The sequence below is a fragment of the Oncorhynchus nerka genome, linkage group LG3 (genome assembly GCF_034236695.1).
Source record: "Oncorhynchus nerka isolate Pitt River linkage group LG3, Oner_Uvic_2.0, whole genome shotgun sequence".
Lineage (NCBI taxonomy): Eukaryota > Metazoa > Chordata > Actinopteri > Salmoniformes > Salmonidae > Oncorhynchus > Oncorhynchus nerka.
Window position 1 is genome coordinate 3172280 of NC_088398.1, and position 14071 is coordinate 3186350.

The window sequence follows — 14071 nt, forward strand, 5'->3', positions numbered from 1 at the left end:
GCTCTTCTAGCATATGGTGTGTCTGCCCCTCTCCCACCCTCCGCCTGCCCCTCTCCCACCCTCCGCCTGCCTCTCTCCCACTCTCCGTCTGCCTCTCTCCCACTCTCTGTCTGCATCTCTCCCACCCTCCGCCTGCCTCTCTCCCACCCTCCGCCTGCCTCTCTCCCACCCTCCGTCTGCCTTTCTCCCACTCTCTGTCTGCATCTCTCCCACCCTCCGCCTGCCTCTCTCCCACCCTCCGCCTGCCTCTCTCCCACCCTCCGCCTGCCTCTCTCCCACTCTCCGTCTGCCTCTCTCCCACTCTCTGTCTGCATCTCTCCCACCCTCCGCCTGCCTCTCTCCCACCCTCCGCCTGCCTCTCTCCCACCCTCCGCCTGCCTCTCTCCCACTCTCCGTCTGCCTCTCTCCCACTCTCTGTCTGCATCTCTCCCACTCTCCGTCTGCCTCTCTCCCACTCTCTGTCTGCATCTCTCCCACCCTCCGCCTGCCTCTCTCCCACTCTCCGCCTGACTCTCTCCCACTCTCCGCCTGCCTCTCTCCCACTCTCTGTCTGCCTCTCTCCCAATCTCTGTCTACCTCTCTCCCACTCTCTGTCTGCCTCTCTCCCACTCTCTGTCTGCCTCTCTCCCACCCTCGGCCTTCCTCTCTCCCACTCTCCGTCTGCCTCTCTCCCACTCTCTGTCTGCCTCTCTCCCACTCTCTGTCTGCCTCTCTCCCACCCTCTGCCTTCCTCTCTCCCAATCTCTGTCTGCCTCTCTCCCACTCTCTGTCTGCCTCTCTCCCACTCTCTGTCTACCTCTCTCCCACTCTCTGTCTGCCTCTCTCCCACCCTCGTCCTTCCTCTCTCCCACTCTCCGTCTGCATCTCTCCCACTCTCTGTCTGCCTCTCTCCCACTCTCTGTCTACCTCTCTCCCACTCTCCGTCTACCTCTCTCCCACTCTCTGTCTACCTTTCTCCCACTCTCCACCTGCGTCTCTCCCACTCTCTGTCTACCTCTCCCACTCTCCGTCTGCCTCTCTCCCACTCTCCGTCTGCATCTCTCCTTATCTAACAACACTTTACCCATCACTCTGTTCATGTTTGCATTGTGTCTATGTTTACTTTTAGGACGTAAATGGAATTTGTTTGGGCCAGTCATATTATATGAAACCTCGTCCCCGTAACGTCTTCCTGTCTCCTCTTCCTCCCTCCCTCCCTCCCTCCCTCCCTCCCTCCCTCCCTCCCTCCCTCCCTCCCTCCCTCCCTCCCTCCCCTCCCTCCCTCTCCTCTCCCCTCTCTCTCTCTCTCTCTCTCTCTCTCTCTCTCTCTTTCTCTCTCTGTCTCTCTCTCTTTCTCTCTCTCTCTCTCCTCTCTCTCTGTCTCTCTCTATGTCTCTCGCTCTCTCTCTCTCGCTCTCTCTAGTTGTCTGTGTCCAGTAGCAGGGATGCTGTGCTGCAGTTAGCAGTGTTTGACCACCGGGGGGTGCAGTTTGACAACTTCAGCTCGTGCTCAGTGAACTGGCTGACCTCTAACTACTCCCTGCTGTCCCTGCCCTCACACACACACATGGGCCTGGCAGACACACACACACCCAGCGGCCACAGCAAACTGCACGGTCAGGGTTTTCATTACTCGTTCAGCCTAGTGGAGATCCAGGCACAATAGAGATTGTGTGCGTGTGTGGTGTTTAGTATGTTTTATGGTCGTTGATTAAATGGTTTGTTAAAGGGATGCTCGTTACCACACAAGTACCAGTTATCGGGGATTGTGTTGAGGGGATTTCAATAGAATCAGAGAGGCCGTGTTGTCAGGCCCCTAACATTTTCAGAAGTGGATGCTGATAGGCGGTGTGTGTACATGCAGAGTTCTGATTGGTTGTCTCTGTGTTGCAGGTCGTCAGGTGTTCCGCGCCCACGATCTAACAGGGACAGTCACCATCACTGTGGCCCTCACACCTGTACAGGTAAGTGTGTGTGTGTGTCGTGTGTGTGTGCATGCGTGTGTATTATAACTCTGTGTGTGTTGTATTGTAGGACTCATGGGCAACACCGCTGACTGCGTCTGTGCATCTGAGACTGGTGGAGGACGTGCTGTGGGACAAACGTGCTATAACCCTCTATAACCACCCTGATGTCACTGTGAGTGTTATAAAGCCTTTATAACTACTCTTAAACATTGCCAATGCCACTGTGAATAACCTATCGGATTTAATGCATGACTTTCCCCTCTCTCTCAATTAAATTCAAGGGGCTTTATTGGCATGGGAAACATGTGTTAACATTGCCAACGCAAGTGAGGTAGATAATATACAAAAGTGAAATAAACAATAAAAATTAACAGTAAAAATTACACATACAGAAGTTTCAAAACAATAAAGACTTTACAAATGTCATATTATATATATATATATTTATATATATATACAGTGTTGTAACAATGTACAAATGGTTAAAGTACACAAGGGAAAATAAATAAGCATAAATATGGGTTGTTCTTCACTGGTTGCCCTTTTCTTGTGGCAACAGGTCACAAATCTTGCTGCTGTGATGGAACACTGTGGAATTTCACCCAGTAGATATGGGAGTTTATCAAAATTGGATTTGTTTTTGAATTCTTTGTGGATCTGTGTAATCTGAGGGAAATATGTGTCTCTAATATGGTCATACATTGGGCAGGAGGTTAGGAAGTGCAGCTCAGTTTCCACCTCATTTTGTGGGCAGTGTGCACATAGCCTGTCTTCTCTTGAGAGCCAGGTCTTCCTACGGTGGCCTTTCTCAATAGCAAGGCTATGCTTACTGAGTCTGTACATAGTCAAAGCTTTCCTTAAGTTTGGGTCAGTCACAGTGGACAGGTATTCTGCCACTGTGTACTCTCTGTTTAGGGCCAAATAGCATTCTAGTTTGCTCTGTTTTTTTGTTAATTCTTTCCAATGTGTCAAGTAATTATCTTTTTGTTTTCTCATGATTTGCTTGGGTCTAATTGTGTTGCTGTCCTGGGGCTCTGTGGGTTGTGTTTGTGTTTGTGAACAGAGCCCCAGGACCAGCTTGCTTAGGGGACTATTCTCCAGGTTCATCTCTCTGTAGGTGATGGCTTTGTTATGGAAGGTTTGGGAATCGCTTCCTTTTAGGTGGTTATGGAATTTAACGTCTCTTTTCTGGATTTTGATAATTAGTGGGTATCAGCCTAATTCTGCTCTGCATGCATTATTTGGTGTTCTACGTTGTACACAATATATATTTTTGCAGAATTCTGCATGCAGAGTCTCAATTTGGTGTTTGTCCCATTTTGTGAATTCTTGGTTGGTGAGCAGACCTCACAACCATAAAGGGCAATGGGCTCTGTGACTGATTTTAGCCAGATCGTAATTGGAATGTTGAATTTTATGTTCCTTTTGATGGCATAGAATGCCCTTCTTGCCTTGTCTCTCAGATCGTTCACAGCTTTGTGGAAGTTACCTGTGGCGCTGATGTTTAGGCCAAGATATGTATAGTTTTTTGTGTGCTCTAGGTCAATGGTGTCTAGATGGAATTTGTATTTGTGGTCCTGGCGACTGGACCTTTTTTGGAACACCATTATTTTGGTCTTACTGAGATTTACTGTCAGGGCCCAGGTCTGGCAGAATCTGTGCAGAAGATCTAGGTGCTGCTGTAGGCCCTTCTTGGTTGGTGACAGAAGCACCAGATCATCAGCAAACAGTAGACATTTGACTTCAGATTCTAGTAGGGTGAGGCTGGGTGCTGCAGACTTTTCTAGTGCCCGTGCCAATTCGTTGATATATATGTTAAAGAGGGTGGGGCTTAAGCTGCATCCCTGTCTCACCCCACGGCCCTGTGTGAAGAAATGTGTTTTTTCCAATTTTTACTTTAAAAAAAATTATTTTTATTTTTGCATTTTCCAATTAAGAACATTCAAAACAAAAGTGAAAGGATATTAGACAACAATAGGACAAAGTGGCAGTAACAGACGAGCGTAAAAAAAAAATATATATATATATATATATAATTATATATACAAACATACAATTAAAAAAAAGAGACATTGGATCATATGGTCACCTGCCGTAGGCTACATATTATACATGACGTATGAAACATTATGTGAGGATTATATAGAGATTCAATCAATGTGATGTGGGGGGAGATTCTCCATATAGTCAATAAAAGGTTGCCAAATTCTGTAAAATGTCTAACTTATTCCTCAAGCAGTAAGTGATTTTCTCCAGTGGGATACAACTATTAACTTCCGATAGCCACATTGCAACTGGCAGGGAGGAATCCAATTTATTTCTTGGCAATCGCTAGCAATATTTCTGTTAGCTTTATATAGTATGGCTTTGCATAAGATTGGTGTTAGTAAAGTTGCCCAGTAGACAGACCTCCGGGTCTAAAGGGAATGCAACCCTGTGAATTGAGGATATGGTATCGCATATCCCCTGCCAGAAACTGTGTAGTTTTGAACACTGCCAAGTGGAATGGAGGAATGTTCCTTCATCTGAGCCACATCTAAAACATAGGGAGGAGATATCAGAGTTGAACTTGTGCAGTCTAGATGGGGTGATATAGAGCTGATGGAGGAAATTAAACTGGATCAGTCTGTATCTGGAGTTCAATGTGGATGTAACAACATCCCTGCATAGGTCACTCCATAGACCCTCATCAAGATCCAGATCTTTTTCCCATCTTAGTCGGGGTTTATCTAGCTCAGGCAGTGTTAGTCCTGACATAAGAGTATCGTAAACACGGGAAATGGTCTTGAACAGTGGTTGGTCTGCGTGGCAGAGTTGATCAATAGGTGACATCTTAGGTAGGTTCCATTGTACCTTGAGTCACCCTAATAAAGTTTCGTAGTTGTAGGTAGCTAAAGAAGTCCCTGTTAGGCAAGTGGTATTTCTGTTTCAGCTGATCAAAAGACATAAGAACTTCCTCCTCGTAACAATGTTCCAGAAGAGTGGTACCCTTATCAGACCATGGTCTAAAGTTACTATTCTGGAAAAACATAGGAATCAATCTATTGTTCCATAAAGGGGTTTTAGGGGAAAGAAATCCCCCTCGTCTGAACAGCTCATGCAGTTTGCACCATGCCAGGACAGAATGTATGATTAAAGGGTTGTCTGTGATGGTTTTTATAGATTTTCTGTCCCATTTGTAAAACAATTCTGCACCGGTGTCATCATTTACCTCAAGCTTTTCAATGTTCAACCATGAGGGAGAGGGACCATTGTCAATCCTCTGAGCCAGAAACCTAGACTGTGCAGCCCAGTAGTACATTCTAAAATTGGGGAGGTTTAAGCCCCCTTGACTGTAATCAAAGGTCAGTTTATCCAGGCCAACCCTAGGGGTTTTTCCGTGCCAGATATACCGTCCGGGTTGGAGCGAGCGGTCGCATCTGCACTCGGTCCGCAGGTAGTATTACATTTCATTACATTTCATTATAGTACAACGGTTTGATTTGTCTAATCTTAGCAATTTCTTCTTAGCTAGCTACATAGCCATCTTTGTATCATAGATAATTGCGTAATTATCGTATTTCGTCGTCCTAACGCAGTCTACACTGCCCTGCAGTTAGCCAGCTAGCTAACGTCCACCGTTAGCTAGTCCACCGTCTACCGATTAGCAGCACAACTATTACACTCAACTGAACGACTTGATTAGTGTAGTGTTAGCTAGCTACATAGTTGTCTTCGTATCCAAGATAATTGTGTAGTTTAGAGTGTGTAGTTTTATGTCGTCCTTAACGTAGGAGACTCTGCTAGCTAGCCAACAGCTAGCCAACGTCTACCGAACAGAACTTCTGCACTCAACAATCCGGTCTCATTTCGCTTCGCTCCACAGGTAGTATCACATTTTTCATTTCATTTCATTACAGTACAACGGCTTGATTTGTTTGATCGTAGCTAGCTACATAGCTAGCTACATAGCCGTCTTTGTATCAAAGATAATTGTGTAGTCTAGAGCGATTTCCTAGGTTAGCTAGCCAGCTATTGTCGTTCTTTTAACGCAACGTAACGTAATCAACACTGCTAGCTAGCCAGCTAGCCCCGAATAGCAGCACAGTAGAAACTATTACACTCAACGGAACGACTTGATTAGTGTAGTGTCAACAACGCAGCCAATGCCAGCTAGCCTACATAGTCAACAACGCAGCCTCTGCCAGCTAGCCTACTTCAGCAGTACTGTATCATTTTAATCATTTTAGTCAATAAGATTCTTGCTACGTAAGCTTAACGTTCTGAACACTCGAGACGTGTAGTCCACTTGTCATTCCAATCTCCTTTGCATTAGCGTAGCCTCTTGTGTAGCCTGTCAACTATGTGTCTGTCTATCCCTGTTCTCTCCTCTCTGCACAGACCATACAAACGCTCCCACACCGCGTGGCCGCGGCCACCCTAATCTGGTGGTCCCAGCGCGCACGACCCACGTGGAGTTCCAGGTCTCCGGTAGCCTCTGGAACTGCCGATCTGCGGCCAACAAGGCAGAGTTCATCTCAGCCTATGCCTCCCTCCAGTCCCTCGACTTCTTGGCACTGACGGAAACATGGATCACCACAGACAACACTGCTACTCCTACTGCTCTCTCTTCGTCCGCCCACGTGTTCTCGCACACCCCGAGAGCTTCTGGTCAGCGGGGTGGTGGCACCGGGATCCTCATCTCTCCCAAGTGGTCATTCTCTCTTTCTCCCCTTACCCATCTGTCTATCGCCTCCTTTGAATTCCATGCTGTCACAGTTACCAGCCCTTTCAAGCTTAACATCCTTATCATTTATCGCCCTCCAGGTTCCCTCTGAGAGTTCATCAATGAGCTTGATGCCTTGATCAGCTCCTTTCCTGAGGACGGCTCACCTCTCACAGTTCTGGGCGACTTTAACCTCCCCACGTCTACCTTTGACTCATTCATCTCTGCCTCCTTCTTTCCACTCCTCTCCTCTTTTGACCTCACCCTCTCACCTTCCCCCCCTACTCACAAGGCAGGAAATACGCTCGACCTCATCTTTACTAGATGCTGTTCTTCCACTAACCTCGTTGCAACTCCCCTCCAAGTCTCCGACCACTACCTTGTATCCTTTTCCCTCTCGCTCTCATCCAACACTTCCCACACTGCCCCTACTCGGATGGTATCGCGCCGTCCCAACCTTCGCTCTCTCTCCCCCGCTACTCTCTCCTCTTCCATCCTATCATCTCTTCCCTCTGCTCAAACCTTCTCCAACCTATCTCCTGATTCTGCCTCCTCAACCCTCCTCTCCTCCCTTTCTGCATCCTTTGACTCTCTATGTCCCCTATCCTCCAGGCCGGCTCGGTCCTCCCTCCCGCTCCGTGGCTCGACGACTCATTGCGAGCTCACAGAACAGGGCTCCGGGCAGCCGAGCGGAAATGGAGGAAAACTCGCCTCCCTGCGGACCTGGCATCCTTTCACTCCCTCCTCTCTACATTTTCCCTTTCTCTCTGCTGCTAAAGCCACTTTCTACCACTCTAAATTCCAAGCATCTGCCTCTAACCCTAGGAAGCTCTTTGCAACCTTCTCCTCCCTCCTGAATCCTCCTCCCCCTCCCCCTCCTCCCTCTCTGCAGATGACTTCGTCAACCATTTTGAAAAGAAGGTCGACGACATCCGATCCTCGTTTGCTAAGTCAAACGACACCGCTGGTTCTGCTCACACTGCCCTACCCTGTGCTCTGACCTCTTTCTCCCCTCTCTCTCCAGATGAAATCTCGCGTCTTGTGACGGCCGGCCGCCCAACAACCTGCCCGCTTGACCCTATCCCCTCCTCTCTTCTCCAGACCATTTCCGGAGACCTTCTCCCTTACCTCACCTCGCTCATCAACTCATCCCTGACCGCTGGCTACGTCCCTTCCGTCTTCAAGAGAGCGAGAGTTGCACCCCTTCTGAAAAAAACCTACACTCGATCCCTCCGATGTCAACAACTACAGACCAGTATCCCTTCTTTCTTTTCTCTCCAAAACTCTTGAACGTGCCGTCCTTGGCCAGCTCTCCCGCTATCTCTCTCAGAATGACCTTCTTGATCCAAATCAGTCAGGTTTCAAGACTAGTCATTCAACTGAGACTGCTCTTCTCTGTATCACGGAGGCGTTCCGCACTGCTAAAGCTAACTCTCTCTCCTCTGCTCTCATCCTTCTAGACCTATCGGCTGCCTTCGATACTGTGAACCATCAGATCCTCCTCCCCACCCTCTCCGAGTTGGGCATCTCCGGCGCGGCCCACGCTTGGATTGCGTCCTACCTGACAGGTCGCTCCTACCAGGTGGCGTGGCGAGAATCCGTCTCCACACCACGTGCTCTCACCACTGGTGTCCCCCAGGGCTCTGTTCTAGGCCCTTGGCTCTGTCATAACCTCACATGGTCTCTCCTATCATTGCTATGCAGACGACACACAATTAATCTTCTCCTTTCCCCCTTCTGATGACCAGGTGGCGAATCGCATCTCTGCATGTCTGGCAGACATATCAGTGTGGATGACGGATCACCACCTCAAGCTGAACCTCGGCAAGACGGAGCTGCTCTTCCTCCCGGGGAAGGACTGCCCGTTCCATGATCTCGCCATCACGGTTGACAACTCCATTGTGTCCTCCTCCCAGAGCGCTAAGAACCTTGGCGTGATCCTGGACAACACCCTGTCGTTCTCAACTAACATCAAGGCGGTGGCCCGTTCCTGTAGGTTCATGCTCTACAACATCCGCAGAGTACGACCCTGCCTCACACAGGAAGCGGCGCAGGTCCTAATCCAGGCACTTGTCATCTCCCGTCTGGATTACTGCAACTCGCTGTTGGCTGGGCTCCTGCTTGTGCCATTAAACCCCTACAACTCATCCAGAACGCCGCAGCCCGTCTGGTGTTCAACCTTCCCAAGTTCTCTCACGTCACCCCGCTCCTCCGCTCCCTCCACTGGCTTCCAGTTGAAGCTCGCATCCGCTACAAGACCATGGTGCTTGCCTACGGAGCTGTGAGGGGAACGGCACCTCAGTACCACCAGGCTCTGATCAGGCCCTACACCCAAACAAGGGCACTGCGTTCATCCACCTCTGGCCTGCTCGCCTCCCTACCACTGAGGAAGTACAGTTCCCGCTCAGCCCAGTCAAAACTGTTCGCTGCTCTGCCCCCCCAATGGTGGAACAAACTCCCTCACGACGCCAGGACAGCGGAGTCAATCACCACCTTCCGGAGACACCTGAAACCCCACCTCTTTAAGGAATACCTAGGATAGGATAAAGTAATCCCTCTCACCCCCTTAAAAGATTTAGATGCACTACTGTTCCACTGGATGTCATAAGGTGAATGCACCAATTTGTAAGTCGCTCTGGATAAGAGCGTCTGCTAAATGACTTAAATGTAAATGTAAATGTCTGGTCAGCTTGTCGAGAGTAGAAAAGAATGCTGCGGGCACAGGGATAGGGAGAGATTGAAACAGATATAGAATTCTGGGCAGGACATTCATTTTAATTACATTGATTCTACCCAGTAGAGTGAGAGGTAAGTCCATCCATTTACAAAGGTCACCCTCCACCTTTTGCAACAAACTGGCCAGCTTGAGTTTATAGAGGTTGTTCAGATTACCATCCACCATTATGCCCAAATATGTGAAGCCCATAGGCGACCATCTAAAAGGAAACTTGTGCTTGATGATATGATGGTCAAAGACAGACAACGGTAATATTTCGCTTTTATCAAAATTGACCTTATATCCAGAGAAATAACTATAACACTGTAGTAGGATCTGCAAGTGAGAGAGGGAGTGTTCTGGGTTTGTTAGAAATAAGGTAAGGTCGTCCGCAAAGAGTGATCATTTATGGGTATGGGGGCCCACCTCAAAGCCATGTATGTCAGGGCACGTTCTAATAGCCTCAGCCAACGGTTCGATGGCGAGGGCAAAGAGGTGGGGGCTATTTGGGCAGTCTGTTCCCCCTATAAAGAGGGAAAGTGGAGGAAGTAATCCCATTGGTAGCAATCCTAGCTTTAGAAGATTTGTAGAGTGATTTTATCAAATTTACAAACACGGTACCTAAACCAAACTTTTCCAAGATGCGAGAGGTATGGCCATTCAACCCTATCAAAGGCCTGTTCAGCGTCGAGGGAGACTGCGACACTAGGTATTTTGTTTTTGTTAGTAAGGTGAATTATATCAAAGAACCTTCTGAGATTATTGGAGGACAATCTATTAATTATGAAGCCAGTCTGATCTGGGTTGACCAACAGGGGAAGACATGACTCCAGTCTCTTAGATAGCATCTTGGTGACCAGTTTACAATCTGTGTTAAGGAGAGAGATTGGTCTATAGGAGGTGCACTTTAGCGGGTTTTTCCCTTTCTTGTGGATTACAGTAATCACTGCTTGAGAGAAAGACTGGAAAGCAGTTGTCTTCTCTGGCTTTTTTAAGTACCTCCATAAGGTAGGGGACCAACAGCTCCCTAAATTCTTTATAGAACTCTGGAGGGAAGCCATCCTCCCCAGGAGATTTATTAGAAGGTAAGGATTTAATGGCCTCCAACAATTCAGGAACTGAGAAGTGTTCACTCAGATGCTCGTTGTCTTCCCATGACAGGCATGGGAGGTTGAGAGAGGAGAGAAAGGAGTCGATCTCTAATAGATCATCGCTTGATTGGGAAGTGTAGAGGTCTTCATAGTATTTCTTAAAAGTATTATTAATTTCAGTAGGGTGGAAAGATATCTCATTAGTAAGAGTTTCTATAGCAGCAATTGTCCTCTTACTTTCCTCTGCTTTCAGTTGCATAAATATTCATAAATATTCAATAGGGTCCAAGACTCTGAAAACATATGCCCCTGCACCAAAAACAAACCTGCCCGAGGGATCAGAGATGGTGTTGTTGACGCAGAAGGGGATGTGTCTACTTATCAAAATTGCAGTTCCTCTTGCTTTGGAGTTAAAAGAGGACGCAAAAACTTGTCCTACCCATTCCCTGTTCTTTTCTTGTGTTCACTGGCTGTAAGATGTGTTTCTTGTAACAACACAATGTCAGCCTTTAATTTCTTAAGGTATGTATAGACTCTTTTCCTTTTAATCGGGCTGTTAAGACCTTTTACGTTGAATGTGACATATTTTCGTGGATTAAGCATAGGTTGGGTTTCAAATATGTAACTGAATGGAAATCTATCATATTTAGATAGTTAGGAAATGTTTCAACTTTGGTTTGAACACAGAAGTGACCTGTGTGTCTCTTTAGGAAGGAAACAATAAACATAGAAAAAAGGAAGAAAAAAATAATAAAAATCCCACCCACCCCGATTGTCAGACTAAAACAACAGTCCCAACAATCAAACATGAATACACTTGTAGAGATAAGTTGCTGCTCGCTTTCCATCTTGCTCTTACTAGCTAAACCTTGGCGTAAACTAAAACCTGCGAGCTCTCTAAGTTGAAAACAAACGTGAATAGATATTTATGGCTGAATATTTACTGCCCACGGTAAGGGCTGCTTGAAAGTTTAACATAAATGAGGGGGGAAGCAGTTGGCCTAAGCCCATTTATTTGCTTCGCCCAGTGGATATGGACTAAACCAAAATGTACTCTCCTGTAAATGTAATAGAACTCACCCAGGAAAGATACGGTTAGTTGAAAATGTACAAATTAATTATAGCGACCGGAAGATATCAGCAGTTTAGTCCGGATAAGAGAAAACAAACAAACTGCATCTTATCCCCCAGAGAGACCGTCCTGGCTCAGACGTTGCATCTTATCCCCCAGAGAGACCGTCCTGGCTCAGACGTTGCATCTTATCCCCCAGAGAGACTGTCCTGGCTCAGACGTTGCATCTTATCCCCCAGAGAGACCGTCCTGGCTCAGACGTTGCATCTTATCCCCCAGAGAGACCGTCCTGGCTCAGACGTTGTTCAGTTCTTTGAGAAAAGTGTGCACTTCTCCCGGTGTGTTGAAGAGATGGCTTCGGCCTTTGTACTGAACTTTCATCCGCGCAGGGTGGATGAGGTAGCCGGTGATGTTCTTCTCCTTCAGTGCTTTGGCGGCAGGTCTGAACTGCTTGCGACGTCTGGCGAGATCCGCGCTCATATCCGCGAAAAGGCTGACCCTCTTGCCATCGATGGTGATGTCCCCTTTGGCTCTTGCGAGTTGCAGTAACTTCTCTCTGTCTTGGAAACGGAGGAATCTGATCAGGACGGCTCGTGGGGGCTCATCTGGCCGGGGTTTCGGCGCTGATGTTCTGTGGGCGCGTTCGATTTCCAGTGGCTTGGTGAAGTTGATTATGCCTAGGACCTCCGGGATCCATTGAGTGAAGAAACGGACCGGGTCACGGCCCTCGCTGTCCTCTTTCAATCCCACCACACGGATATTACTACATCTACTCTGGTTCTCCATCTGATCTACCTTGTTTTTGAGGTAGCCATTGTCCTTTTGCAGTTGTGTGAAGACCTGGTCATGTCTAGCGATGGTATCTTCAACTGTGCTATAATGCACAACTCTGCCTCAGTCGTTCTCTAAAGGAGATCATTCATGGAGGATTTCAGGTCATCAATGGAAGAATGGAGTTCAGCCGATTTCTCATCAATTTTCATAGAAAGACGTCTGTTACCATCCTGAATATCCCGGAGGAGAGTAGCCAGCATGTTGGCAGGCTCGCAAGAGGCTGCTGAGAGCAACAGTCTGGAACTGTCGTCTGAGTTATGAGGGCTAATGCTAATCTTGCTAGCTGTAGCGTTATCGTTATCTTGGGAATCAACTACGTTTTGGTCGTCCTTCTTGCCTCTCGGTCGGAGGTCCATCGATCTTTGGGAAGGTAAGTACTTGACAATTTATCAGCCAATGTTAGAATATTGTTTCAATGTTGTTATATAGGTAATAATAGAATAACTTTGAAGAGCTTGGTTTGTCAACGTCTGCTCAGCACCGCGGCATCACGTGCACCGTCTCGTTTTTTGCCAATTTTAACCGCATACTTGTTGTTTGTGTACATGGATTTTATAATGTCGTATGTTTTACCCCCAACACCACTTTCCATCAGTTTGTATAGCAGACCCTCATGCCAAATTGAGTCGAGGGCTTTTTTGAAATCAACAAAAAGCATCAGAAGACTTTGCCTTTGTTTTGGTTTGTTTGGTTGTCAATTAGGGTGTGCAGGGTGAATACATGGTCTGTTGTACGGTAATTTGGTAAAAAGCCAATTTGACATTTGCTCAGTACATTGTTTTCATTGAGGAAATGTACGAGTCTGCTGTTAATGATAATGCAGAGGATTTTCCCAAGGTTGCTGTTGACGCATATCCCACGGTAGTTTTTGGGGTCAAATTTGTCTTCACTTTTGTGGATTGGGGTGATCAGTCCTTGGTTCCAAATATTGGGGAAGATGCCAGAGCTAAGGATGATGTTAAAGAGTTTTAGTACAGCCAATTGGAATTTGTTGTCTGTATATTTTATCATTTCATTGAGGATACCATCAACACCACATGCCTTTTTGGGTTGGAGGGTTTTTATTTTGTCCTGTAGCTCAGTCAAGGTAATTGGAGAATCCAGTGGGTTCTGGTAGTCTTTAATAGTTGATTCTAAGATTTGTATTTGATCCTGTATATGTTTTTGCTCTTTATTCTTTGTTAAAGAGCCAAAAAGATTGGAGAAGTGGTTTACCCATATATCTCCATTTTGGATAGATCATTCTTTGTGTTGTTATTTGTTTAGTGTTTTCCAATTTTCCCAGAAGTGGTTAGAGTCTATGTATTCTTCAATTACATTGAGCTGATTTCTGACATGCTGTTCCTTCTTTTACCGTAGTGTATTTCTGTATTGTTTTAGTGATTCACCATAGTGAAGGCGTAGACTCAGGTTTTCCGGGTCTCTATGTTTTTGGTTGGACATGTTTCTCAATTTCTTTCTTAGATTTTTGCATTCTTCATCAAACCATTTGTCATTGTTGTTCATTTTCTTCAGTTTTCTATTTGAGATCTTTAGATTTGATAGGGAAGCTGAGAGGTCAAATATAATATTAAGATTTTCTACTGCCAAGTTTACACCTTCACTATTACAGTGGAACGTTTTACCCAGGAAATTGTCTCAAAGGGATTGAATTTGTTGTTGCCTAATTGTTTTTTGGTAGGTTTCCAAACTGTATTCCTTCCATCT

The 14071-nt window shown here is 46.6% G+C and overlaps 1 protein-coding gene across 1 annotated transcript in view; it reads left to right on the top strand.

Annotated features, from left to right (window-relative positions):
* The window catches only part of LOC115115186 (nuclear pore membrane glycoprotein 210-like), a 107712-nt gene that overhangs the window by 25775 nt on the left and 67866 nt on the right, over positions 1–14071 (top strand). Inside the window, exons 17-19 of the mRNA XM_065006480.1 lie at positions 1403–1595; positions 1873–1943; positions 2014–2118. Coding sequence (XP_064862552.1) covers positions 1403–1595; positions 1873–1943; positions 2014–2118 — 369 coding nt within the window. The remainder of the gene's footprint in view (positions 1–1402; positions 1596–1872; positions 1944–2013; positions 2119–14071) is intronic.